The sequence below is a fragment of the Oryzias latipes genome, chromosome 16 (assembly GCF_002234675.1).
Source record: "Oryzias latipes chromosome 16, ASM223467v1".
In the NCBI taxonomy this organism is placed as follows: Eukaryota; Metazoa; Chordata; class Actinopteri; order Beloniformes; family Adrianichthyidae; genus Oryzias; species Oryzias latipes.
In genome coordinates, this window is record NC_019874.2 from 20960763 (window position 1) to 20988105 (window position 27343).

The 27343-nt window shown below is 43.2% G+C and overlaps 1 protein-coding gene across 4 annotated transcripts in view; it reads left to right on the plus strand.

The window, feature by feature from the left end:
• Nucleotides 1-14177: 14177 nt before the first annotated feature.
• Nucleotides 14178-27343, plus strand: part of pou2f2 (POU class 2 homeobox 2) — a 47068-nt gene continuing 33902 nt past the window's right edge. For all 4 annotated transcript variants that reach the window (XM_011485490.3, XM_020710595.2, XM_011485491.3 and 1 more), the window contains exon 1: nucleotides 14178-15512. In XM_011485490.3, coding sequence (XP_011483792.1) covers nucleotides 15413-15512 — 100 coding nt within the window. In that variant the 5' untranslated portion in view covers nucleotides 14178-15412. The remainder of the gene's footprint in view (nucleotides 15513-27343) is intronic.

Here is a 27343-nt window from a genome sequence, read left to right on the forward strand (position 1 = left end):
TTTCTCTGCCAACAGCAGTAAACCAAAACAATTTCAGGGAAACTTCATCCAAAACGCTAATTTTTATAAAGCTATTCCAGTCCTCACAAAGACTTTTTCTCTTTGACCTGCAGTCACATGCAAGCTCACACCGATTTCATCCACTGTCGCCGTTTTGCTGGATGTGATCAATTTTCTGTATTTTGGCCTTGGTGATTTCCAGCTCATCAGTTCCCGTGGTTTGTGTGAGTTCCTCTGTTACCACGCATTACCAGGACTTTTCCTGACTCATACGAAGCCCGAGTGTTCAGATCTGAAATACAATGCCGGTTAAAAAAAAAAAAAAAAAAAAAAAAAACTGTCAAATTTCCCCTGATTAAAGATATTCATTGAAAAGGCTTAGAAAAGCGATGTGGTGCTGCAACTGGAGAATTCTTTTCCCTCCACAGTGCAAAGTTTTGATTTCGTTGCTGTAATTTCATCCAGGAGTTTACTCACACAATGTTTCACAAATAGGGTTTTTTTGGGGGGGCACCTCAGCAGTGCTCATATTATTCAGATAACAAGAGAGCTTCAACAAAATAGGATGTTTTCTAAATCTGTCAATAGCTGCAGCTCTGAAAGACTTCATTTTTGGCTGAGCAATGAAAGGCTCAAACATCAATATGGCTGAGAGGGATAAGAAGAAAAGGCCATATTCCTGGTCCGTATCACATTCTGTCCATACCCCCCCCCCCCCTTACTCCCTATTTGTATGGTGCAGATATTGGGTCTGAAGCGAGAAATCGGGATTGCATTCTCCCTGAATGGCAGCATCCGTTTGTTGAAATGGAATAGGAATGTTATACGGAACCAATGCATCTGGACTTGCCCGGACATCTCAACAATACCACTTCACACTTCCCCTCTCCCCCCATTCTGCCGCTCTGCGACCCCCCTCCCCCCAATCCCACACACACACACACTCAATAAGTTTCTCCATCTCCATCATAACCAGAACAGTGCGCTTGGATTAGGCTCAAACCTCCAATCATGTCAGCCAGGCCATGCTGCTCATGCTGAGTCCACCATGGAAATAAAGTCTGCGAGGAGAAGAAAGCAAAACAAACAGGAAATCCTGGTGGCTTCACACGCCTCTCACTTCCATTCTCTCTGTGCGTTTAACCTGTGAAAAAGGATTGTCAAAAAGCAAGCAAATATAGATGGGAAAGGACAGACAGTTAGCTTTGCTTCCTCTCGCCTGTCACACTACAATGTGCATGGTTGATAACTAATTCAAAAACACATGCATGGGCTGGATTGAGTTTTTCGAATGGCTAACATGTCTGAATGCGATTTAAAGGCTGTTTTTATGCAGCTGTCTGTAGCTGATCAATGCTGTTCTTGTCACAGTCTGAGAGGATCACATCGTAATTCAACCCCAGGAGAGCGTTCTGCTTTTCCCCGCCGAGAACATTTGGCTTGCAGAGTATGATGTATATGGATGGGGGGTTTTTGGACTGTCAGTGCGGAGACAAGAACTGCCTCAACTCTGCAGACAGTTCACCAGTGCACAGTTGCCCCCCCCCCCCCCCCCCTCGCTCATCCTATTTTCAGCCTTTCATTTTTTTTATTTTTTTTTTTACACAAGGGGAAAATGAGGAAGAACAAAACCAACATATGAAAACTAAAACATGACAGAGAGGGGAGGGGTGGGGAAGGAGAGGAGGGGGAACAGAGGAAGGAGAGGCAATCTCAGAAAACAAGAGGGCTTTCAAAAGTACGGGATGAAAGCTAGTCAGGCTGTTATTTTTGAAAAATGATCCTTGTGTAGTGCTCCTCTTAAGAGCCAGGTACACATTATTTTATCTTCCTGAGGAGACTCAGCAAGGTGTTTTGGCACCAAAGAGCTCACTGGTGCTTCCTTTAAGATTTGCTCTTTATTATTCTTGATGTGTTGCTAAAAAAAGTGCATTTGAAATTGCTGAATATCTCTCAGAACTATGACTTCATTCAGGTTCTTTTGCAAAATTGTAGATGATTTTTATGTTTTTTCTTTTTAAATAAGATTTTTTTCTGTAGCATGTTATTTAGAGCATTGTAACTATTCATGCTTCCATCTGGACTACGGTATGTTGCAAACAGAGGGGCATGTGCGGGTGCTGGCAGGACAATGGTGTCCTCGCAGAGTCATTTTAAGTCCAAGACCCTGTGCCGCTTAAAAGCAGGAAATCACAGAAAAATGAGGCACATTTTCGGATGTGATGGGATGCATCTTGTGTGTGTCTCACCCAGAGAGCAATTCCAAAATCTTGGGCGACTCACAAATTAGGCTTTTTTTCTCCCACTGGAGGAAATACTTCTGTAAATATCTGTATTTTAGAAAAAGAAAATTCTTTACATCAGGACACAAAAAAAGTTTATGCAGTAGGAGGTTGACAAATTAGGAAATATAACTATTAGTTTATAGCTACTAAACAAATAAATGTAAATACTTTGACATTATTTAGTAGAGCACTTTCAAAATATATACAACTTACCAGTTTTTGTTTTCATGACCCTAAATGATTTAAAGGCATTTTTTTCCATTTTCTTTCTTTTTTCTTATGATATTTGAATATCAATTATATCATGTGTTTTGACTGAATATGTTCTGTAAAACTGTACTGTAAAGAGAGACAAAAGTGTGGATGTGCATGTGTTTTTTTCTTGGTTAAACACCTAACTTGTATCATAACTTGTAATTTTTTTGTCTTTTTTTTGTTTGATCTTAACTCTACTTTGTCATCTTTTTTTATAAGTTTTTGTTATAAATCTAAAAGGAAGAACCTCTCAAAAATTAGATGTGGCATCTCAAAGGGATTAATCATTCTATTGCTTCCAAATGGTGAATAAAAAAATAAAAAAAATTAAATAAATGAATAAGTAATAAATATTTTTTAGGCTATAAATTGTTCCGGAGTATAAGCAGCAGCAGCCAAAAAAAATAAGAAATAAGCGACACCTGAGAGAAATGTATTATTATAATACAGGACCAAGAATGGATGTTTCATTTTGAAAGGCAAATCATAATGACATACAATAATAGACTGAATATTTACGCCCTTTAACACCATAATGCATTGATGCTTATTTAACTTCATGAAACATAGGAGGAATCTAGTACAACATATGATCAATTATTCAGATAACCATAAAGAACATGCTAAAAAGTCAAAAACACTGAATCTGTTGAATTATTCTTTTTCTATGTTACTTTGAAACACATCAGTCAACCCCGGCGTAAGACCTGAGCAGCACCTTTTCTTCTGCGTTGATGTCAGTACCAAATACGGATACACACACCTACAGTGGCCTGTAGTGGTTGTAGCTATTTATTTTAAAAAAATCTTAACATATAAGTGGCACCAAACTATGCAAAACACAAAAAAAGTGACTTAAAAAAACTCCAAAAACTACAGCGGTTAATATTTATAGGATACAAAAAGTAACAAATTGTCAAGGAAACCCAATAGTAAAATATAGTTTTTGCCAAAACTTTATGTTTGCAATAATACTAGTCTGTAGTTGTCATTTTCTGTTTTTAAGGAATATCAAGACAAGATGTTATATTTTTTTAACCACTTCATACTTACTTCCTGTCTTGTCTCTCACTATGAACTCCGCAGTAGTTTGCCTCTTCAATAGACCATATAGTTAAAAGGGAACTTGGGTGGTTCATCATTTTAGAGCACCATCTTTAGCAAATGCTTGACGTGTAAGAAGAGTGTCAGCAAGGATGAAACTAAAGACTGTGGTGAGAGCAGCCATGTTGTTGATTTAGAGACAATGACTCTGAGAAAAAGGCAGGAGGCCGAGCTGAAAAGGCTGAGGATCTCTTTGGGAGTGATGAGGATGCATCGGATCAAGGATGAATACATCAGAGGAACAGATCATGGTGGATTTTTTAAGTTTATTTGCAGGGAAGCAGCAGATTAAGATGGTTTGGACATATTGTGAGGAGGAACATGGATTATGTAGGTGAAAAAATGTTAAGTTTGGAGCTACAAGGAAGGAGGCCTTGAAAGACCAAGGAGGTGGTTCATATATGTGATGAAGGAGGACATGGAGGTGACTGGTGTTTGTGAGGACAGAAGATTTGAGCTCATTAGTTGTCACTTTTATGGTTTTATTTGTTCCTGATAGATAAGATAAAATAAATGTAGTCTTCAGAAACTTGGTATATAACTCTAACCGTCCATGTTTTCTGCCATGTAGTTCCTCATCATTCCACTAGGGGCAGTAGAAGGGCTTTTCCTGCTCATTTCAAAATGGCTGCTTCCATGAAATCTCTGCAACACTTGAGGCTGGAAAAGTTTTAGACATTTTCAAAACTTTATGGTGAGAATAACTCATCTGTTTTTTAATGACTGTTTTAAAAGAATGCAAAATCTGTTGATAATAATTCTAAATAATACACTCACACAGTAGCAGCCAGATAGCTCAGCTGGCTGTTTATAGGACTGGTCCAGGGTTTGTTTCCCAGGGAACACGATGGGCTTAATCCATGGTGGGTCCTTAGGCAAGACCCTTCACGCTACTGCCTATTTATGTAGCCACAAGAGGGTCACTTCCCCAGCCGGATAAAATACAGGCTTGTGTCAGGAAGGTCATCCAGCCTAAAAATTTCTGCCAAACCATCTGTGCAAATCAGTGAAAGCTGATTCGCTGTGGTGAACTCCTGAAAGGTGAGCAACAATACATTAACACAATGTTAAAATGTGTGTATTGAATTTGAGCCAGAGGATAAATAGGGTGCTTTTTCCCCAATATTTTTGCATCTTAAACTAACATTGCTGTTAGACAAAAACTTACCAATCAATTAGTTTCTATCATACAAAAAAGGATATTCCAAAAAATGTTTTTTTCTGTTTTTTTTTAAAGGGATTTAAAATCATGTGAATTAAAAAAAGATATAATGATTTTTCTGTCAATTCTATGATGTTGTGGGCTTTACAGGGTTAAATCAAAAACTATTGCTAACATGTAGTTCTGTTTGGATAATCTGTCTTTTTTATTTAACGCTATTTAACCTGAATGTAAACACAGAGGTTTATAAATAAAGTCAATAATACACTGATTGGTAAATATTCTTTTTCAGGAATTGATCCGTGTGTTATGATTGACAGTTGCTCATCGTTTCCCCTTTGCATTGGTTAGAAAGTGTTCTGGAAACGAGTGGAAGGTTTTTCTTGTGTTTTCTCTTATCCTTTCATGAAGCAGCACAGGTGTTTGTGTTGGAACGTCCATCCGCATGTGTGTGTGTGTGAGACGTTTTGCTCAACACGTGTCTTTCGTATCGATAGGTTAATAGCTGAGATGTCAGTTTCAGTGACTGGCTGATTAGTTGTGTGTTCACTAATCCACTCTGGGGCGGGGAACTATTGGCTTCCCCATTGATTTTAGTGTGCTGAGTAGGCAGAAGATAGAGAGAGGGGAGATCTATTGATTGACCCCAAATTAGCCCCCACCACCACCACCACCTACCCACCCACCAACCTGACCTGGCGTTCCTGTACTGAGCCGCATTTCTCCTATCGGACGGCCGCGCTGACAAACAGCGGTTATGATTGGCTGCTTCCACAGGGACAGAAAAATGTTGCTGATTTGGAAGTGCTTCTTGTTTGTGATTTGGCTGTCTGTTGATTGGCTTTGAGGATGAGTGCCGCTCGGTACTGTGTCTGACCGTAGGGAGCAGATGGTTTGGAAGCCTTTGATGAGCGAAATGGCTGCACTTTCACAGGGAGGGCATTTCTTTTGTGTTTCTGATCACGCAGTGTGACCTTATTTGTAACACCTCCATGTTGTTGTTGTTTTTTTTCCTTTGGCAGTCAAAGAATATTCAGAGGGGTTCAGAAAATGCGCCCGTGCTCTTCGGATGCTCCAACTTTTCTCCTCTGTTGCCCTTCAACCTGCTCCATCATACATCTCCTTTTTCTGCTCTTTATCTCCATTTCCAGCCCACGTCTTCCCCTCCTTCTATTCTCAGGTCTGAGATTTGAGCTTCCTCTCTTGAGCCCTTTCCCTCCCATATATCACTCCATCTCATCCCCCTGCGTCTTCCTCTGATGTTCCTCTCTCATCCTTTTCGCCTCCCTTCCTCTTGCCTCCCTTTCCCGGCCCTCTGTCTGTGTAAGCAGAAGGAGATTGTTAAACATTTTTCTTCCCACTTAATTGTTTTGACTGGGCCGATTGGCATCCCGATTAGGCCCATTGATTTTCCGGCGCTAAGTGCATTGATTCCTAAATTTCCTATTGATCCCAGCTCTAAATCTCTGGCGCTCTCACTCACACAGTCTCACTGTCCGCAGGGGCTGGGATGGAGGAAAGGTTGAAAGAGGGAGAAGAAAGGGAGAGACGGGTGTTAGGTAAATACACCAACCGTGGTGTGAGGTAACAGAGTGAGGGATGATGACCATGAGGTGAGGAAGTTAAACGGTTATGAACTGCAAGGGAATTTCAGTGTAAAAGTGGATAGGAAATACAAAAAAAGGCCATTTTAGAGATCCACTCGGAGGAAAATTGTGTTTCTTTTGCCTTTTGGCCTTTTTTTTATGATGGAGAACATACATATAAAGGAAATTAAGGAAAGTAATATTGTATTCCTTTACTCAAATTGTTGTCAATCAGGAGCAGATGACAAAAAAACGCAGTATGAATAAGACTGGGTGTGTTACTACGGCAGGCAACAAACTCCCTGCTCCACTCCATTGTGATGCATCCACTTAAATAAATAAATCCATGTACGTCTTCATTTTCCTTGTCAGAGCTGACATCTGGCTCAAAGCTGTGCGACTGGATGGCTCCGATATTGCTCACCATTTTTGTTGCACCGCTAATGTTAGGTTGTGAGGGACTGCAGGCAAGCATGAGAGTGTAAACTGATGGATGATGGGAAGGGGACGGGTTTTCTTCACACCAACAGTCCCATTCGCAACTCAGAGGTGAATTTTTGATTTTGCCTAAAAACGGCAAAATTATAAATATTAAACCACTGTGAGCACTTTTACAATTGATCAAAAGATGATCCGAGTGAAATATTAAGCAGTTTATAAAACCAAAGTGTTTTGAGGATTTTTTTAAAGGTATTTTTAGCCACGTACTAAATTCTCCATCCGTGTTTTAGTCATCGTAACAAACAGGAAGCTGTGTCAGGAAGTTACCAGCTGCAGCTGCCTGGACGGAACAAGTTTATCTGTGAAAGATGAGAGGCTTTGGCTGAACAGAGGTTTATGAAGAATAGACAGATATTGGAAATGTCAGGGATGGAATGGAGTGTTTTGTCTTTGCTTTGCTATTTCACATGGTCTGCAGAGCCTGCTGGAGACGCAGCCTCACTCACGCCTGTGTGTGTTATTTCTGCCTTATGACTGTGTTAGGTCTTAGAGGCCTGCTAGACTCCGAATCTTACATGCCCACTGGTGTTTCTCGGAAGGTGGTGGACCTAATTGGCTATATCCAAGTCTGTGAATGTGTGTGCACATCTGTGTGTTCCAGCGCTATGTGAAGTAGATGCTGACTTTTGTGGTTGTGTGTTTTCACGTATGTTTGTAAATAATTCTGCCCGTGTGTGTGTGCATGTTTGACCTTTCGCTGACGTTAAGTGTTGAAGCTCACATTTAGATGCTCAGTTGACGGCATTTTCTTTTTTCTCTTTTTAATCTTCTGGTTTTGTCAAAATCGTACTAACCTTTTCTGAAGTCATTTGCTGCTTTTCTGTCTACGCGTGCGGCTTAAGTGCATCGTCCGACGCCCAATCCGTTGACCATATATTACTGTGTTGCAATTACAATTTACTCTGCGTAGATCCACTTAAGATAAGTGCTTTCAAAAGGCAAGCAAGGAAAAGCAACTATTGTCAGCAACACCGAAAGAAAACTTCAATCTGACGGTGGTTGTCAGAGGTGATGTAATGCTGATCTGCTCTGACATTAAGTGTATGTTCCTTTCGAGGAGTGAGCTTTAATAAGTCCAACGGCGGAGCTGGAAATGACAGTAATTATGATGGCACTGACAGGAGAGACTGTTTGTTTAAATGTTTACATGCTTTCATCAGGGGAAAATGTAAAGTTTTAGTCTGGTGCATGATGGGATTTGGACAAACAATGCAAAATGTTCAAATGGGCCGAGCTGCTGTTTGCCTTTCGGTGATTGGGTCCGTGTTTGCTCTCATGATCGGCACACATCATTTAAAAACCAAATTAAGAAATGCACGTCGGTGCTTGTTTGTGATCCCACACGGTCACTCTGCCGGACATTAATGCCCCGGCAGGCTGATGGTCACTCCGACGGACTGCTGCTTCAGATAAAAAGCTCGGAAACCTGCGGACTCAGCACACGTGCGGCCCCAGCACAAATAAGCGTACATGTTCCAGGCAAACAGGCGCACACTCCAGCTTTCAGGTATAGCACTGCAGCTCACACATTTCCTCCACTCAAAGCACAACCTTGACCTGTCGTGCTCCCAGCCTGCAGTCTCATACATACTTCATCCGTTCACTGAGACATGACACACACTGACACACACCGTATTTTGATCACAAGGCATCGAAAAACACAAATTTAGTCTGGATTGGTAACATATTTGTGGAAATTGTGGCAAAAAATAGCAAAATTGGTGAAGATGTTATTATTTTAATTTATTTAAAAGTGTTTAGTTTAAAAAAAGTCATACCTTGCAGCACATTGTTGTGTAAAACTAATGGCATTCTTTAACAGATTAATAAAAACACTTCATATGTCTGAATTAGAAAACATTAAAAAATGTTTTTTTTTTGGCACAAACAATGAATAATTCTTTCCTTTTCTGTCAATTAATCTTCTGCCAGCTGATCCTTGTTTCTCTGAAATTCAGACCTTGACTGTGAATCCGTCCATATAATTAGAGCACATGTAGGTCTGCCCAGTGATGAATTTTACTGTCAAAGTCAAATTGGAAATAAATCTCCTGGCTTGGACTTGCAGTCTGTGACCACTCTGATAATTTTCCCAATATCCTCTGCAAACCCTGGGGGCAGATTTTTTTTAGTTTTCCTTTTTCTCACTTTATTTCTCTCTCCACCCTCCTCTGTTTTCCTGTTTGTTTCTATCCCTGTAAAATGCTGGTTGCTTTACTGAATTACTGCAGTGCTTTATCTGCCCTCTTTTTTTTCCCTTTAGACCCCCCCCCCCCCCCCCCCCACACACACACACACATACACCTTCAGCTGTTGTGCTGGAGATGCTGGTGGAGACGGGGAGGTGGAGTGTGAGGTTGGGTGAATGGGTGAGGAGGGAGGGTGGGGTGAAGCAGCCGAGACCCAATGACGTGGGTGCGACATGTAACCGTGGCGCATGAGAGGAAATCAATACATGAAAGGATGAGGAGCACTGGGGTGGATTACCGTCTGGGGCCCTGGCTACTGGAGGGATGGAGGGGAGGGTGTAGATGAGGCCTATAAGGGGGGGGGGGGGGGGGGGCATGTAGCTACGTGGAGCACGGTTGGGGGGGGGTGTCGAGATTGTCCAGTCCCATCTTTCCTGCTGCATCCCCTCCCCTGACCGAGCACTGTTTGAATCTTGACCCCTCCCATCAACAATCCCTGGGCTTCTAAACACTGCTCAGTGCCGCTAGGTTGCTATAGGTGAACCTTCGCCTCTCTATATAATATAGAACGAACACATACAGTGTGTGCTAACGCTCCAGATAACCCCCAGCTATCTGTGTGGGGAATAATCGCCTGATATTACCAGTGTAAATTAAAGAGTCCCTGTGAGCAGGTTGTGTGTGTGTGTGTGTGTAAGTCTGTGTGTGTGTGCATCCACATGCCTCTCTGCCAGGAGTTTGCCGGCATCTGAGTCTTCAGCAGGGTGCATCTGCCGCCCCTCCACAAGCCCAGATAATAAATATCTATTATAAATATCATTATTATTGGGCCAATCTCCCCCAATAATAGAGCCTCAGTGAAAGATGGCACAAGGGACTGAGCTGGATATTGGCAATATATCAGCATTGATTATTGAGAGTGCTGACAGAGAGATGGAGGCAAAGTTAATAAAAACTAATAAAAAAGACAAGGAATACAGACAGAACAAGGGCTTTAGCGGGATCAGACACTTATTCGCCTATGAAAGAGAAAGAAAGGGAGAACTAAAGGAGGGAGAGCATGCTGCTTTCTTGTCTTTTTCTCGGTTCGTGAATCCAAATCAGAGTTTTATCATTGCAGCTGGGGGACTTTTTTTTTTTTTTGTGGCATTGATATCTCCATATTTCCTCACTTAAAGTGATTGGATTTGAGCTGGAGCGCAACTTTGCAGCTGGGATCCAAAGTCTGCAAAAACCCTGGACCGCCTCACACAAACACACTCGCAGGCAAAGACACCAACAAATAAACCTCATAAAAGCCCATGCATCATATCCATAATATCTTGACAAATCTATACATCATGTCAGAGCATAGTTTTGTGTGAATATTGCATTCGGCTGTGTTTTCTTTTTGGAAATGTGTGTAGGGAGGATATGAGATGGGTGCACTGGCACTTCATGCTGCTAATCGGGCCTTGTTAGGACACCGACAGCAACGTGACTGCCATTGATCCCAGGCCTAAGCTGTTATCGATGAGCGTGAATTTAATTCAACCAGCGCATTTGTCATCATGACATCACCATTTAACTACGACCATGACATGGATGCGAACAACCACAGTCAAACACACACACACAGCTCCACGTGCATGGGCCGGGTCACACAGATTAAAGACTCGTGTTTATATGTAAGGGCGCCATTTATCACAAAAAATCATGTTCGGAACTCGGACTATGTGTTTTAGGGCGGGGAAATCTATCATTCAAAATTACTAACAGGCAATTACCAAGAGTGCAATAAACAGTTATGACTGGAGGATGGGCTGTGCTATGACTAATGCGTAGCCTAAGGACACTTTCGGCTCTTTTTGATTGGCTAAATATTTCATGCCGCATCCTGACCTACAGCAAATGACATGGAAACATGCTGTGGTGAGAAATTGAACAAATTGCTTCGTATGAATATATTTGGGGGCAAACCGCGTAAGCAACAGCCATCTGCAAGATTAAAAAAAACCAAGATGAGAAGCCACAGTAACGAGGAGTTATGAGAGAAATTGGAATTGTTGAGGTTATGAACAAGTGCTTGCAAAACTTGAAAAAATACTTTACAAACAGAACATTTTTTGGCATTTATTTTCAAATTATACACATTTTACATTGAGTTGAAGACAATTCAATCAATCAAAACTTTATTTATAAAGCACTTTTCATATAAAAATATAACACAAAGTGCTTTACATTATAACACAACAAAATATAAAAACAAGCATGATGATTAAAATAAACAAGCACAAAAATAAAAATAAAATAGGGCCCCCCTCCCCGTACCTAGCCCCCTACTCCTTTCATTATACAACACCACTTTTTAAAGTTGTAACAAAAAAGTAGGGAATATTTCTGTTTTTATTTGCTTATAATTTTGCCATAGTTTAAGTATATATAACTAGGACATATTAAGGGTGCAACAATTAATCGACCTTATCGATGAATCAATTTATATTCCCAAGATCCAACCAGATCGATCGTCGGAGGCAAGTTGTGGATTGAATCGACCTATACGTTACAAAATCATTTTTAAATTTAATAGTTGATTATGTCGATATTTGAAAATATCATTTGAATTGAGGCATGGGAGGTTTATGTTACTATAACGTCAAAAATGACCAAGTGCATCTCAGTGGACAACACACATGAGATGGCAGCAAAAATTACCTTCTAATGTGGGGAAACACTTTGAATTTAGGAAAGACATGGACACCATAGAGTGCAGAATGTTCTAATATTGTTCTGTTTGCATTATTTTATGTGGAAAAACAACAGTGGGCTCAACTTTAGGAAACTAAAATGTGAATGGATTTGCCAATAATTGTTGTTTAATTGTTTGTACACATATTTAATTTACACTTGATTATCTTGCAAGAAATACAAAGAATCTGGAAAATGTCACTGTTCAGTATAAAGTATTTATCTCTGAGTCACACTGGTTGAACTTTTGGCTAAAGATGTCCTGGATTGATTTTAGGTTAGTCCATCGTTCAAATTGAAATAATATCGACTATGAATCGGATCAGCAACCATAAATTATAAATTCACTTGTTGTTGAAATGAATTGTTACACCCCTAGGAATGATGAGCATCAGTTTCAGTGTCATCCTATGTGAATCTAATTAGAAATTTACAGAATACCTCAAAATGTTCTGTAAAAAAATGAAAACATTATCTCACAATTCAGAAAATATGTTTACTGATCATTTATTATTCAAAATTTCTCAATAGCAATGTGTTTCTTTAAAAAAAAAAAGAAACAGCTTTTTTCAATACAAGGTGAAGCTGCCAGCTTGAAAGACAATGGAACCGGCTATATATCTCTTTATGGGTGGGGAGGCTTAAAAGGGAGGGAGGTGGACTATCTGGACGGTGGGCCTTCGATGACAGCAGTCCAGCAGGGGTTATTGGCTGGAGCGGCCCCCCTAGGGGAGCTCGCCCTGCAGTTCCTTGGGGGACTGAAACTCTGGAGAGTAACTCGCTGCAGGGGCCCTAAAGGCACCAAGCAAGAAAAACACACAGAGGTAGCAGTCGGCTGAATTTCGGTGTTCAGAGGGTCGTTAGCTATCACATCTGCTGTGATGTGTCATGCTGTGTCAAACATGATGCGGGAAAACCCTTTATTGAAAGAAGCAAACACAAATTTATGGTGACATTTAAATTAAAAACTTTTTTAAAAGTTTCAAAAGCTTCATAAAGACATTCAAAGCTGCTTGAACACATTCAATTCATGTGGGTGTTTGAGTGGGTTTTTAGTGGATGGTTTGGAGGAGAAGAGGAGGACAAACACCTTTTACCTCCTCCGATCTCCTCACCTCTTCTTGTTCCTCACCCCCCCCCCCCTTCCTTCAATCTCACACACCCTCTCCCCATCCCTCTCTTCCATAGACGCACAACCACACTACATTCTACAAGAAATAATTGCTTTTGTCTGGAAGGAGTGCAGGGAGGAGGGAAAGGGGGCGCGCTTGGCTCCCTTTGTGAAGAGAAGGGGGTCTTTGAAGGACAACTTGTCAATTCTCCCCTATCTTCTTTCTCCTCACCTTCTCTCTACTCCTCCTCTATCATTACTGCTTCTTACTGCTTTCTCTCCTTTTTTTTCAAAGAAAATGTTCCCCTCCTTCCTCTCCTGCTCCTCCCTTTTTCTCCCCTCTTCCTTACTGGACCTGCGGATGTCATCTGTCATGTGTGAAGCGGAGGGAGAAGGACAATAAAACCTGGCTGTCCAGTACAGGGAATGACACATTTTTCATAATTATGAATATGCCAGCTCGGTGCGCAGGACGCATTTCTCGGCAATATGGCTGTCTGTTGATGACGGAGTGAATGACAAGTGTGATGATAGCCAGATAAGTCATTGTGCGTTCAATTTCCATTAAACAGGCCTAATCAGCCGCAGCATTAAGCGAAGCGCGTCTGCCAACAGTCCTGCGGGAGTGATGGGAGTTCTCAGGCCCAAGGAGCAAGGGCGCACTCATTCCTATTGATTGGCCCGTATTGACTGTGATGTTTAAAGTATAGATTTTTCTATTTAAAAATCTATATTGACAATAATCTGGTGTGTAAGGGCCCGGCGTTGACTGATGCTGGCTTGTAATTGACAGCATGTAGCATGTCAGGAGTGGAGGGGAGGGAGAGGACGTTGAGGGGCGTGCGCGCACAGCCGGGATGAGGGGAGCCGGATCAGGCAGAGGCGCGCTGATCCAACACCTCAGTATCTCCAGAGCGCGTTAAAGAATACTCTTCTTTATTTGATCCACTTTCCAAACTGTGTGAACTGTATTCAAGTTCCTGCTGGAACAGCAGTGGTCGCTCTTATCTTCCTCTTAGGGAAGATGATTCGTTGAAAGCAGCGCAATAAGTTAATTGCGTGATTTGCGTTGGGTCCAAACGCGCCGGCTGGACCGCACTGGTCACCGCCGGCACCGGTATAATTAAGTAGGTTTTGCTGGCGGGGGGGTTGGAAGGGGGTGCAGATCCAAAAATCAATACAGGATACCTTTTGCAGCGGTGGTGAAAACGAGGGGGGTTTGGGGTGGGAGGCAGAGGGAGGGATTGAGGGATGGAGGGAGGTGCGGGGGTGGGGGTGGCGATGTGTGAGTAGTAGCGGGTCCTCTCTCGCCTCAATGTTGCGGCCAGCCTTGTGGCAGATCGCTACAATCCTGGAGGGAGCCGGGTCGAATGAGCTGTTGGGGGTTCCCAGATAATAACGGGGACAAACAGACAGACACTAAAATAAAAGACACACAGACGGATGGACGCAGATAGGCAAGTGTTCCGACGAAACGCGGCACCATGACCGGATTCTAGTCTTTTATTTTTACCCCCTCCCTCACTGTTATTTTTTTAAATTTGTTTATTATTTATTTATGATTTTATTTTCCCGCCTGTGTTTATTTGTTTGTTTATGTATCGATTGATTGCGTTTTAATTACTGCCTTGTGACAGAGGGAGCGCGAGGGAGGAGGAGCGTGAGTGTCAGGCGCGCGCGCTCTGTGTGCGTTTTTTTTTCTTGCACCCCTTTCCGCGCGCACTCCTTTATTAATTGGCAGGTGCGACGCGCGTTAATTAAGCTGTTTTAAATGCGCACGCAACCCGCCAGCGCGTGAATGTAGACTTTTCGCAGCCCTCGTGCAAAAAATAAAAATAAAAGAAGTCATACAAAGCAAATACGGAGCTAAAGTCTCCCCCAAGCATCTACCAAATTCAGCAAAGAAAAATCCAAATACATTTACCTCCGTTGGCTTTCTTCAATGCTCTTTTTTTCTGCTGTTGTTTTAAAGCTGCAAATACCAAAGCTCAATCCGGCCGACAGTAGTAGACTATAACGACTGTTCTCATGCCTTTTTCACACCTGCAGGAAACAAAACTGCTGAAAGACTTACACAATAATTACCGGTGTTTACTCGGAAAGAGCTTTAGGAGCGCAAAGGTAACCGGAAGGCGCAACAGCCTTTCACCGAGACGCTACACAGCAGGCCTGCAGTCGGAACTTTTTACGTAGAAGGGAGTTCTGCTCCTCTCTCCATCCGTCTGTTTGTCTGAGGTGAACTCAAGGGACCATACATATATGTTCTATGCACATTTAGGCTACACCAAAACCAACGCCGACCAGCAGTCGGCTCCCACTTCTGTAAATAAAAGTGCGCAGCTGGGCTACATGTGCGTACACCTAATTGCGAATGCTGTGAGGTCCTCCAAGCAAATATTTTCCCGGCGGACGAAGATTCAGAGGCTTCGGGACGCTTGTTGCAACACTTCAGTTAGATTTTGGGCGTCAAAACAACAAGCAAGAAGAAGACCATGTTTGTCCCCTTGCCTGTGCCGTTCGTGTTTCAAAGAACTGCCTCTGACCTCAACGCCTGGCGTCTCAAGTCCCCTCTGGCTCCCCGCTCCAACTCCGGTAAGACATTTTTTTTCTTCCTCCCCTTCTTTTCTCCTTGCTATACACCTCCTCCGTGTCGGAGAGCCGCGCAGACCCGCCCCGCCTTGCTTTGCGCCGCTGCGCTTGCAGCGCAAGAGAGAGCCGCCGGGGCGCACACCCACTTACACACGAGCAAACACTCCACGGCTTCCTCAAATACTCCTCCTGGCTTCTGTGGCGGCTCTTACAGTCAAGTAGCATTTCCAGGGGGGGGCGTTTTACTGGCCAGACATAAAAAAATGAATATCAGAAAATCTCCCCTTTCTGCTGTCCAGAGTGGGAAGATGCGCTGCTGTCCCACCCTTGCGCTGGCTTGTCTCCTCGCCGCCTGCGCGCTCATTTTCTCCCAGTTTTCCGCTCCTCTGCCTCTGCGTCCTTCCCCTCTTCTCCACTGCCTGCGCCTGAGCCTCAGCCTCCGACTCTCCCCAACTAGACTCTCGGCAGGCAGGGAATATTCATGCCAACTTATCGATCCTGCGGAGATCGATTCCTGGGCCGGTTGAGGCAGTGAGAGGGGGAGACAGAAGGGAGAGTAGGTGCACGGCGCATTGGCTATGTGAAAAGGGAAAAGGGGATAGCATCTTATTGTTTCTTTTATTGTTAGGCTGTTTTGTGCTTGTACTGCTGTAGTTGCTCCTTTCTCGCTGCGCCTTCACGTTATTTTTGCTCCGACTCGCAGGCAGGTTTGCTTGTCTGGGCTCACATCTCTGCAAACACTCCAGGAATATACTACGAATGACTGCGTCTCTCTGTCCCGTTGCTTGGCTGCTGCACGGTGGGAAGCGGCGCACTAGAGGGAGGGGGAGGGTGCCGGCTGAAACTGTGGCGCCGTCTGCGTTTCATCTGCGCTCAAGTGGAAGAAAAGGACGCGTGGAGGGAGCAGCCAGGCACCGGCTCTTCTTCAGATCCGTCCCTCCGAGCCTGTTCCAGACTCTCAACAGATGCTCAGTCTGTTATTGGAAATCTGTCTATCCTGCATGGGAATGAAATAGATCAGAAAATAGAGAAATATGGAGTAAAGTTTTATGTTTATTTAAAAAAATGGGTAAAGGGTCTCTTTGGTTGTGGATGGGTTCTTAAAGGGCCAGCTCCTCCTCACCTTCCCATAGTGTTTCATTTCCACAACAGTTTTTCAGGCCATTGGCTTTCAGAGCTTCGCCTTTTAGACCTCATACTCAGTCAACAGATTGCAACATGCCACAGCAGGAGGACAGGTGATAGAGGTAAAGAGAAGGATGGTGCAGTTGCAGAAAAGGGACACATCGCATCTCTGGAAATGCTTTGGGATAGGGGGATGTATTGGGGAGGAGTTACAAAAGAACCAGGTAGGAGGAGTTTTTGCTTTCCACACATTGAAAAACGGTGAATGTCAGGAAGAGATAAAAAAAAATAGAGGAAAAAGAGGATGAAATTAAGAGTGGATGACACTGTAAAAAATGAGGGTTGAGAGGAAAACCTACTTTGAAAGCGAAAAGTATACCAAGTTGAGGTGGTGTGCTGCAGCTTCTGAATGTGCAGAAGATAGGAGGCTGAGGTCCTTAGGTGGGGTGGGTGTCTTCTAGTTTTATAACTTTCTTTAGTTTTATAACTTCTGTAAAGTCATTCTGCGGTTCCCAATGGTTACTTTTTAAAGTTAAAAGCAACTTTAAAAAAATAAGTTTGTGGCTACTTCCCGCCTGGCATGTGTGAACGTTGCACGATACGTTATGTTCTTGAACACGTATTCACCAAATCGTGTTCACACTGGATGAACAGAGAGGTGAATCCTCTTCTTTTTCTACTGTTTAATAGCACATGTCCACCACCTACTTGGTGGCAGACAATGCCTGGAGCCAAATGTCGAAGCGGTGCAAATCCTTCTCTAGGTCTTTTCTTTCGCAGCTTTCCCAATATATGACAGACTTGGTGTGATATAATTCTGGCCGGGGACAAACCACTATAATTAATTACTCCTTCATGATCAATCTTCAATCGCTCAGCACTTCGGTGAATTTAAATGGACGCTATCCATATGTCACTGTCAAATCGGTGTGCCTGATAGGTCAAAGTTCAGCCTGGTTTAACCATCGTAGTCGTGTCGTAGCAACTTGTAAACACAAGAGTTTTGAATATTGAAGCCCAAAACGGGCAAATAAGTGCATTTACGTAGACATTTAATGGAAGTGGTCTCTTGAACTTGTGTTGCCGAGGGCGGTGTGTGAACGCAGCTCGTGGGCGAGTTTAGCTCCTCCCAATCGAAACGATGAAAAAATATCCAAGAAAGTCTACATAAAATTAGCAACTGGACTTTAAACCTTCTTCCTTGAAACGATTTGCAGCTCCAAGTGGCTAATGTCAAAATCTTATGTTTACAATTTCACACCGTCTACTTCACCTGCATGAAAGTGGAGCTGAAACATCCAACAAAGTTGTCTGCTAAAAGTTTACAGACCACAAAAAAGGTGAAAGTATTGCCGCCAGAGGTGTTTCAATGCCCTCTGTATATTTATACGCTTTCCCGGCTTTCATTGGGAGCCCTCAAAGCGCGCACACACATTTCATTGTAGGGCTCTTGACTCCAGCTCTCAGTTAACTTGTCTCTTTGACTGCTGGCAACTACTTGACTCCTTAGTGTTGGAGCTTTGTGCAAGGTCAGAGGTCACAGCCGATGTGTTCGACTCAGCCCCACCTGACCCCCTTCTGCCCCCTGAGTTTTCATCCTCTTTCATGTTACAACAGACCTCAAGCACTCTTGCTCAGCCCCTGCTGAGTCTCGCACACACACATGATCATGAAACGGCCGGGCCATCACATACAGTAACATAAAACAAGCATGTTAGATCGTTTTCCACCCGGATGGGGAACGGCTGTAACCGATCCCCGTTTTGTTCTATTTTTAATGGCGCAGGTCAGTTTGTGCGATGCTTTCATGAAGCCATAAGCATTAACTGGTATATAAAAGTTTAATGGGACATAGAAGAGAAACCACAGGTTTCCCAGACAGAGCGATCCTTGGAATGAAATGATATGATGGGACATGAGTGAGGCTCCTTTTGCTTTCTCCTTATCTCTGGCACACATTTACACACACTCCCAGATTCAGTTCATCTCAGCTTTGTCATTTCAGTCACACACCATTAAGCACCATCTTCCAACTCACAGTGTCCCACTCTTTCCCTCGCACACAAGCCCTCACACTCACAGATACACTTCAGCTTTTAGACGCCTGTAAGATGCTTTACCATCTCCACATCACTTACAGGTCACATTTAAACACATGGATGCTGATGTCTGTTTCCTGACTGAAGGCAAAATCCGATGTTTACAATTTCACACCGTCTATTCCAATAAAATGCCCAACGCATACCCATCAATCAACTAGTTTATTGCTCAGTTTATGTGCCTCTCACCCACTATTCAGATGTTTCCGTGCAGGGAACGCACGTGAAGCGAGAGCTTGCATGTGCAAGCGTGGCTAAGAGGGAACAAGTGTGCAAGGCTGTGCAAAACAGCAGGAACACACTTGCAAACCAGTGTGTGCAGGTATAGATTGGTTTGTGGAGGAGAGCGTGCAAGTCGCAGTGTTAACATGATTGCAAATGACAAAATGTCAACCTGGGTTTGTTAGCAACATAATGGGGAATCAATAGACACGAGAAAGATGTCAATACTACATTCTTTATTGCATTAAGCTACCTCTCTCTCCTTCTTTGTAGCTCTCTCTCCCCACTCTTCCTTTCCCTTTCCCTCCCACTCTCAGCTTTCTGTCACAATACTAATCCTTCTGTCTTCCTCTGCCCTGCTCTCCCGGTGGTAAAAGAATTAGATTGCAGCATATGAGCCAGCCTCAGAGTCCCGAATTTAGCACGCTGATGGCAGAAAGCATCAGGAGCTAATGGGCTAACGGTTCATCTATTTACGTACATTAGGCTCATGCAGGAACCTCCAACACGGTTTGACAGTGTGACAACACCCCAAAGGAGTCACAGCAATGACCTCTTACTTATTCTCCGTGTACTTATGTAAAAGTTAGGGGAGTAACAATTAATCGAGTGTGTGGAGTTTGCAGATTCTCCCCGTGCATGCGTGGTTTTTCTTCGGGTACTCAGGCTTCCTCCCACTGTCCAAAACCATGCTACATAGGTGAATTGGTCACTCTAAATTGTACGTAGGTTTGTATGGGTGTGATTGTGGGCCTGGGTCAGACTGGCGACCTCTTCAGGGTGTACCCTGCCTTCGCCTATGAGTGGCGGGGGTTGGCTCCGGCAGCCCTGTGACCCCCGAAAGGGACAAAAATGGGTTTAGAAGATGATAAATGATCCAACCAGACCAATCTGTCTGAGATGTGTTGTGAATCGAACCGACCTATGCCATCATAAAATCGTTTCGAAACGAAATAAATCGATTATGTCGATATGGAAAATACCATTTGGGATCGAGACATGGTAGGTTTATTCTTCAATAACATAAAAACAACCAAGCGGGATAAAAAAACGTGGGGATGAACTTTATGAGAAAAAAAATGTGAATGGATTTGCCAATAATTCTTGTTTACTTGTTTGTTTGCTCACATATTTATTTACACTTGACTATCTTGCAAGAAATCCAAGGAATCTGGAAAACTTCCCCTGCTCTGTTCAGGTGTTTATCTTAGTCACACTGGCTGAATTTTTGGTTAAAGACGTCCTGGATCCATTTTAGGTCAGTGAGTTGTTCAAAATGAACCAAAATCCACTGAATTGTATCTGGAACCATAAAGTATGATATGAACCGAATTTTTCCCAATATGAATCCTTCCCCCTTAGTAATAATCCAACTACAAAAAGCTTTTGCATGTGTGGAAACATAAAACCCCTGAGTGGTGATGTTAGCCTGTAATTCTAGCTGCTTTAATTAAGATGATATTACTCAGTTTGGAAATGGGAATTAAGCTTATTACGCGATTAATTCCCTCTGCATGTGTATGATGATAACATTACTGCCTCATTCATTGTGTCACAGCGAGGATTTAAAACTCCTTTTAATCCTATTAACCATATTTCTTGGATTTACACAGGTGTGCACATGTGGCAGCAGTTATTTATGGGTGGTGGATTCGTGCGCTCTGAGACGTGCATTAGTTCAGACTAATGTAGTATTAATGCTGATGAGGTCCCACAGCTCATTAGGAGCAGTGAGTGGCGTTGGGTCTCTCGAGGAAAAGAGGGCAGACGTGCAGAAATACGATTCATCTTCTTCCCCCGTTCACAATTATTGCCAAGCACACCTTCATGCATGTTCACACATGCAGCGAAATTGACCTTTACATGCATGCTTTAAAATATGTATACTCCAACAAAGACACTTTGAAGTCCACACAGTAGGATACAGCAAGAAGACCACTTAAAGACCTTGATGAGTTCCAATTACTGGACGTTAATTAATCCAGAGTGTGTTGGCCGCTTTGTCTCGGTTCATACTGGCAAGAAGGATTTTGTGCAGTATGTCAGTGTGTCCAGTAAAATGGAGCTCAGCATTAGTCTTAGCCGGAGGCTGGATGAACAAGCCACTTAATCAGAGCCAGAGACCTTAATCACCGGGTGAACAAACACACACATGCAGGTATAGAGGGAGTGTGTGTGGCATTTGTGTGGGCAGTTAATCAACACATCAGCAGGAGTGAGCACATGCACAGCATCTGACTCCATCCACGTATTGATTTATACTTCCCGCTGTGTTTCTGGATGCCTCTCCTTATCTCCTGGTCCTTAACATACAGATGATGCTCACATTTGAAGGCTTGACCTCCACACAGACTTGTGCTGAGAAAAACCGAAGGGTTTACCGGTGATGATCAGAGCCGGACATACTGCCAATCAGCATCAACAGTAAATGGAACACTTAAAGTGACTCTAAATACCCCTGCTGATTATTTTAAATCTTCTAGTAGCTGGTTTTCCTGATCAACTTTGTTAGCTTGCATGGTGTGTTCATCATAACCTTAAAATCTCCCAGTATTCATCTGGTGAAGTGTGCAGAAAGTCTGAGCAGCCTATTTTTCTAAAAGACTGAGGCCTAAATTAAAGGCATGTTTTCAGCAGCGGCTGTCTTTTTTTGTTGTTGATTGCCACAGGCTGTCACCTTTGTCACCCAGCTCATGTGCCAGTACATTTAGATAATAAAAAAGGCCAATAAAATACAAGGGTGTCTCCCTCTTGGCCTGGCAGAATGGATGCCGAAATCTGGGGTCCTTCTCTCCATTTCATTTAGCTGATAAGATTTATGGTAATGAAGGGGTCTTATTAACCTTTTGAGTTCTACTGCTGTCCTTCTGGACTGATGCTTGATGAGAGTGCTTACCGTTTAGAGGCTTTGAATGTGTCCTGCCATAAGCAATGCCACAACACGACAAACGGGCACACACACTAGACACAGCGAGCAGAGATTTTCCAAAATCACCCCAGCCCTTTGAGAACGCTGAATGCGTGTTTAATCTCCCTCCTCTCTCTCTATTTCTTTTTTTTTGCTCTCAGCATTTTCCCTTTTCTTTATCCCCTCCATCCTTCCTGCTCTCTGTCTTTCTCCCAGCAAGAGTATTGTGTCCTGAAATTAATCTGTTGTACTCCAGCACCTCCTCTCACTCTCATTTCCCTCGTGCAATCTCTCTGTCTGTTAGAAGTGCACAGTCACACTCTTTTTATTTGTTGCCAGAATATGACAGCGCTTAGGAGGAGGGAAACGTTCCATAACTGTTTTTTAGGTTTAAATATGTTTTCTTCCCTAACACGTTAGTTTAATCTGCACTGCAGAAGGATTTCTTGAGTTTGAACATCCTTCCATATGAAACGAGCGTCCCTAATTGTTATGAAGCAGAAATAACAGGGAGATGACAGTGACAGGTACACACTCCTCCCTTTTCTGTGCTCGGGCCGCCCCCCCCTCTGTCTCTTTGTCTGCCTCTAAAGGGGACAAGGGAGGAGGCGCAGAGCAGGGGGTGCCGAAGGAGTGACTAAGTGACCCCTCTCTCCCCTTTCTTTTGACGCTTCCATGTTCTGTCCATTTTGTTGTGCAGTCCCCTCTCCCTCCCTCTTCTTTCATCCTATTTGGTTCCCCCCTTTTTTCAGCCTGGTTAAGTCGCCATGGCTGTTGGCCTCACATGTCCCGCTGCCACCGCCCCCACACCCCCTCTCCTCCTCCCCCTTTCTCCATTCTCACATCTTCAGCAACAGCAGTCTGGTTGCCAAAGTGTCCGCAGGACACATTAAGGCCCATAAAAGCCTGGTCTGCCGTCGCACTCTTAACCACCAGTCAGAGGTAGTGTTCAAAAGTGACTTTAAATGAGTCTGTGATTACCTTGAAACATGGGGGGGTACTAAAGTGGCCAAGAAAGTGTGAGACAAGGCCGAGGCTCCGGAAAGACGGGAATAAAGTACACCTCCTTAGTTTCTCTCTGAGGAAAATTGATCAGAAATTAGTATTAGTCTTTAGCACAGCTAAAAGCCAAGAAAGGCTACTTGAGTGGAACAAGTTATGACAAATTATAATCCAAACACCCCCTCCCATCACTACCAGCTCGCCCCATCACTTGTCTTGCTAATTGGCCACATGCTGCCATGAGTGACAAGTGCAATCATCAGTCAAATTAGCATGAGGGGGAGGAGGAAGGTGGAAGCCAAAAGAGCTGGAGGTGGAGGCGAGGAGCAGCAGAAGGTGGTTGGGGCACTGTTGAAGGGAGGGGGCGGGGGGGTTTAAAAGGATGTGCTTTGATCAGAGACTAGAGAGGGGGGCAAGCAGGCAAACAGACAGAGGTACATGGAAACCTGCTGTCCACACACCTGCTGCTTCATAGATGGGTAACATTAGCCCCCCCCCCCCCCCCCCCCCCCCAACCTCATAGACGAGCTTCCAGCAACATTTCTGCTGCACTTAGAAAGAAAAATCTTTATTGATTGTAGTTACACACACTGTGTAGGGTATTAAATCTGGTCTTTTCATTTCCACCAAAGCAGCAAAAATAGAAAAAAAGACATCAGAAAAGTAATAATATCTCATGGTGTTGTTATAACTCAAACACAACATTTGGATCCGAGCTTTATTCGGATGTACTTCGCCTCTGAGAGCAGATGCTGGCTTTCCAGCCAGCTAACAAGGTTTAAAGTAATTAGGAGTGCTGATGAAGCGCTTTGATTCTCTGACTGTGGCGGCCCTCTCATTAGTGGTTAGCCAGCTAGCACTGCAGCAGGCGCTTCAGTCACATCCTATTAGGCGGCTCAATGTACACTCTGAATTAAGGGCAAGAGATTAAGAGGAGTTGAAAACCGTCAGTGTATACACACATGCATATGCACACAAGCAATCACAGAATGGGGGGCACCCGAAGTCCAAATGGCTTAAAAGGATGTATTTAATGTATAGCGAGGTACTTAAAAGAGGTTTGGACCCACGTTTAATGACCCACTCAGATAGAAAATATTTTTTGGGTGTTTTTAACATGTCCTTGGCATTTTTTTGATGATGGAAGACACATATTAAGATAATTAAGCTTAAAATTGCATTTCTCCGTTTTTCTTCATTCAAATCATTGTGAATCAGAAGCAGACAAAAAAAAGGCAGTTTGGAAAAAGCTTGTAGATGTGATGTGGGACCTAAATTGGCAGGCCACAAGCTTCCTGCTTTGTGAATCAGCGGCAGATGCAGAAACGGTGTTGGAATAAGCGTGTAGCAGTGATGTAGACGCTACAGTCAGTTCCATTCTGATGCATCCACTTGTAGACTAGACAAATAAAGATTCATTTTTCTCATCTGTGCCAGCATTTGGCTCAAAACTGTACAGCTGGATGCCTCCACTATTTTTCGTCTTTTTCGTTGCACCAATTATGTTAGGTTGGAGGCGCTAGCTCACTGGCTGTAAGCTAGCGGGGGAGTGTGTAAACAAAGGAATGATGGGAAATTGGGGGCAGGCTTTATGCCAACAATCCCACCCACAACTCAGGGGCAATTTTCTGAAGAACCCCTGCCGCTCTGCAGAAATTATGTCCTAGAAAATGACAGAGGGTTTTTGAGTTTGGCTAAAAAATGCAAAATCATAATTTAAAGACCCTGGGGAACACTTTTAAAATAAATCAAAAGACGATCAGAGAGACATTGAGGGTAGGATGGACGAGTTCTGATGATGCGCACCAAGTTTGAACAATATAAAGGTGTCTGTGAAGCAAAGATAATCTACATTTCTGCTTTAAATTATTTTATTGCACGTGTGTCTGAATCCAGGCAACCAACCATTTCTCCATGCTTCCTACTTATTAAAGAAAACAAAAAGACAACCTTGAAAAAGCATTTCTTCCCTTTCTTTTCTACTTCTTACTTTTCATCAATAATCTCCACAAGCTCTCTGCTCTCTCTTCTCTCCGTCTCTTGTCGTCTTTTGTGTGATGGAGTGATTATTGAAGACGCGGCTCCTGTGTTTAACGCTGGTTGATGAAGTCTGCCTTTGTCTGCCTGTGCTAACCTGTCGCAACCGGGACACCGCTTATAGCAAAATCAATACACAGAGTAGACGAGAAAGGCCGGGTGGGGGGGGTAAAAAAAGGGTGGGGCAAAAAAAAAGGGTTGGGGGGGGGGTTGAAGATAGTTAAATGTGCCTATAAGGAAGACAGGAAAGAATTGAGACTGAGGAGGAAGTTTTTGGAAAAGAGGCAGATGACAGAGATTCAGTGATGCTGTCACTCTGTGCGGGAATGAAGGGGTTTATATGGATGTGACGGTCTTGCCTGTGCTTGGCCTTGACCCAGAGACTCTGTTTGCATCCCTTGTGGTGTGCATTCACTTTTGCACTGAAGAATGGGCAGCTCCTATCTCTGCGTGACTATCAGCTCCGCGTGTGCGAGCCTCGCGGCCTCCCCAGAGTTAAAACCAGCACAAAAAAGAAACGCGGACAACAGCGATGAGGAGAAGGACCAAGGACGAAAAGTGGGTGGGATGGGGGAGAGGGGAACGGCCCAGGCGAAGGAGGCAGTTGTGCGAGAGAGGCACAGCTGGGAAATGAAAAATGCACCCCCTCCCTCTCAATAACACTACCTTACAGTGCGCACATACATACAGACACCATCCGCGGCTCTTTATCCTCCCCTCAGGAAAGATGGGTGCATTGGTGGGGGTGAAGAGAAGAGAGAGGATGGAGAAGGGACAGATAGGGGCATTAAAATTCATGGTCCCTTTTTTTTTTATTTTCGAAGCTGAAAATCAATAGTGTTTACTATGAATGAGTGGAACAGTGGACAACAGTGGTGCCGGGGGGACACTGAGACATAGAGAGGAGGAGGAAAGAGAAAAAAGGACGCAGATAGAAAGGTAGGAGGAGGAGGGGTGACTTTATAGTGATAGGCAGAGGCACCAGAGGCCAAGGTTAAAGACCAGCAGTGGTGGAGAGGCACAACGAGATAGAACCCCAAAGTAAATTCAGTTGTCTTCTAAACCAGACATACTGCCTTGTAAGTGCATATTTATTGTTTGTTGTCCTAATCTTATAATGCAATATGCTGTGATATTCTCTGCAGGAGGATTGGTTGTTGTTCGCTTTCCAGCTCTCTATGCCTCGGTCCCTGGTTCAGCCCATTCCACCTTTAAGAAACACTGCGTGTGTGTTAATTGGCAGCCCACATACACCAGCTACCCCGTTTCTCACAAATACACACACGCACAAGAAAACAACACACTAATTGAAGATCAGCACATACTGCGTTGTTCAGCAACCCCAACCCTGTTTCTAGCAGCTGAAAGCCTGAAAGTTCAGGATGGCTTACCAGTGTTTTGATTAAGCTCTGCTTGTGTGCCTCACACCACTTGATCAAAGCAGAAAGACTTTTTAAAAATCTTTTTTTTTTCCACCTAAATATCTCCAACATGTATCCAAGCTTTGAAATCAGTTATACATTTTCACAATATGTTTACAGATTTATTTTAATTCACTGAAAAAAAATTACCATGTTATTTTGTCTTTCTTTTTCCCTAAAAATAAATCATATTCCCAATTTGTCTCTGTTTGCAGCCAAGCTTTGGTGGATTGCACGAGTGTGAGTTCATGCTTAAGTGCCAGCACAGCTATCTGGAGCAGATCTGTCCCCTGTCATCGTGCACAAATTGTGTATCCATGCTGCTTTCGTGCGTGTGCGTGCGGGTGTGAGTGAGCTGTGCAGAGAGTGATATATATGCAGTCTGCTCATGCATTATGGAGAGTGCAGGTGAGATAGTCTGATGGTGAACTGCTGGTATGTGGAGAGTTCAGGGCCAATCTTACTGAAGCCTTTTGTATTAGCATAGCATCTCCATTTCAAATCGGCCTGTCAAAAACCAACAGCATGTTTTATTCAGCAACCGATATTGATCACACATTATTCGTGCATATCAAAATCTCTATTGAATACCAAATGTGAGGCTTTTGTTTTGCTTGGGACAAGGTTTTGCAAACAAGCTGACCAAAAGAATTAAGGTTATGCACATAATCTAAGGTCACCTAAAACCTTTTTGGTTGTTATCTTGTGTAAAAATATTCAGGGATATTGATTTTTTTTATTAAAGTATGAGCATATAAACATGGCATGCCACAATGGTTCTCTTCTGTGTGCCAGGAGAGTGTTATTCAAAAACTTTTGACTTTCTATCCACTTCTTAGGCTTCAAGCTCCTTTGTCAACATGACCTCCAATCACCCGCTTACAGTAGGTTTTGCTGTAGTTGTCCTTTTTCATTCATTAACATGTTTTTCCATCAATTTTTTAGACCCAGAGACCTGAGGTCATCTGCAGCTCTCCATCACGTTTTTTTTTTTTTTACTGTTGTGCTGCATTGGTGCTG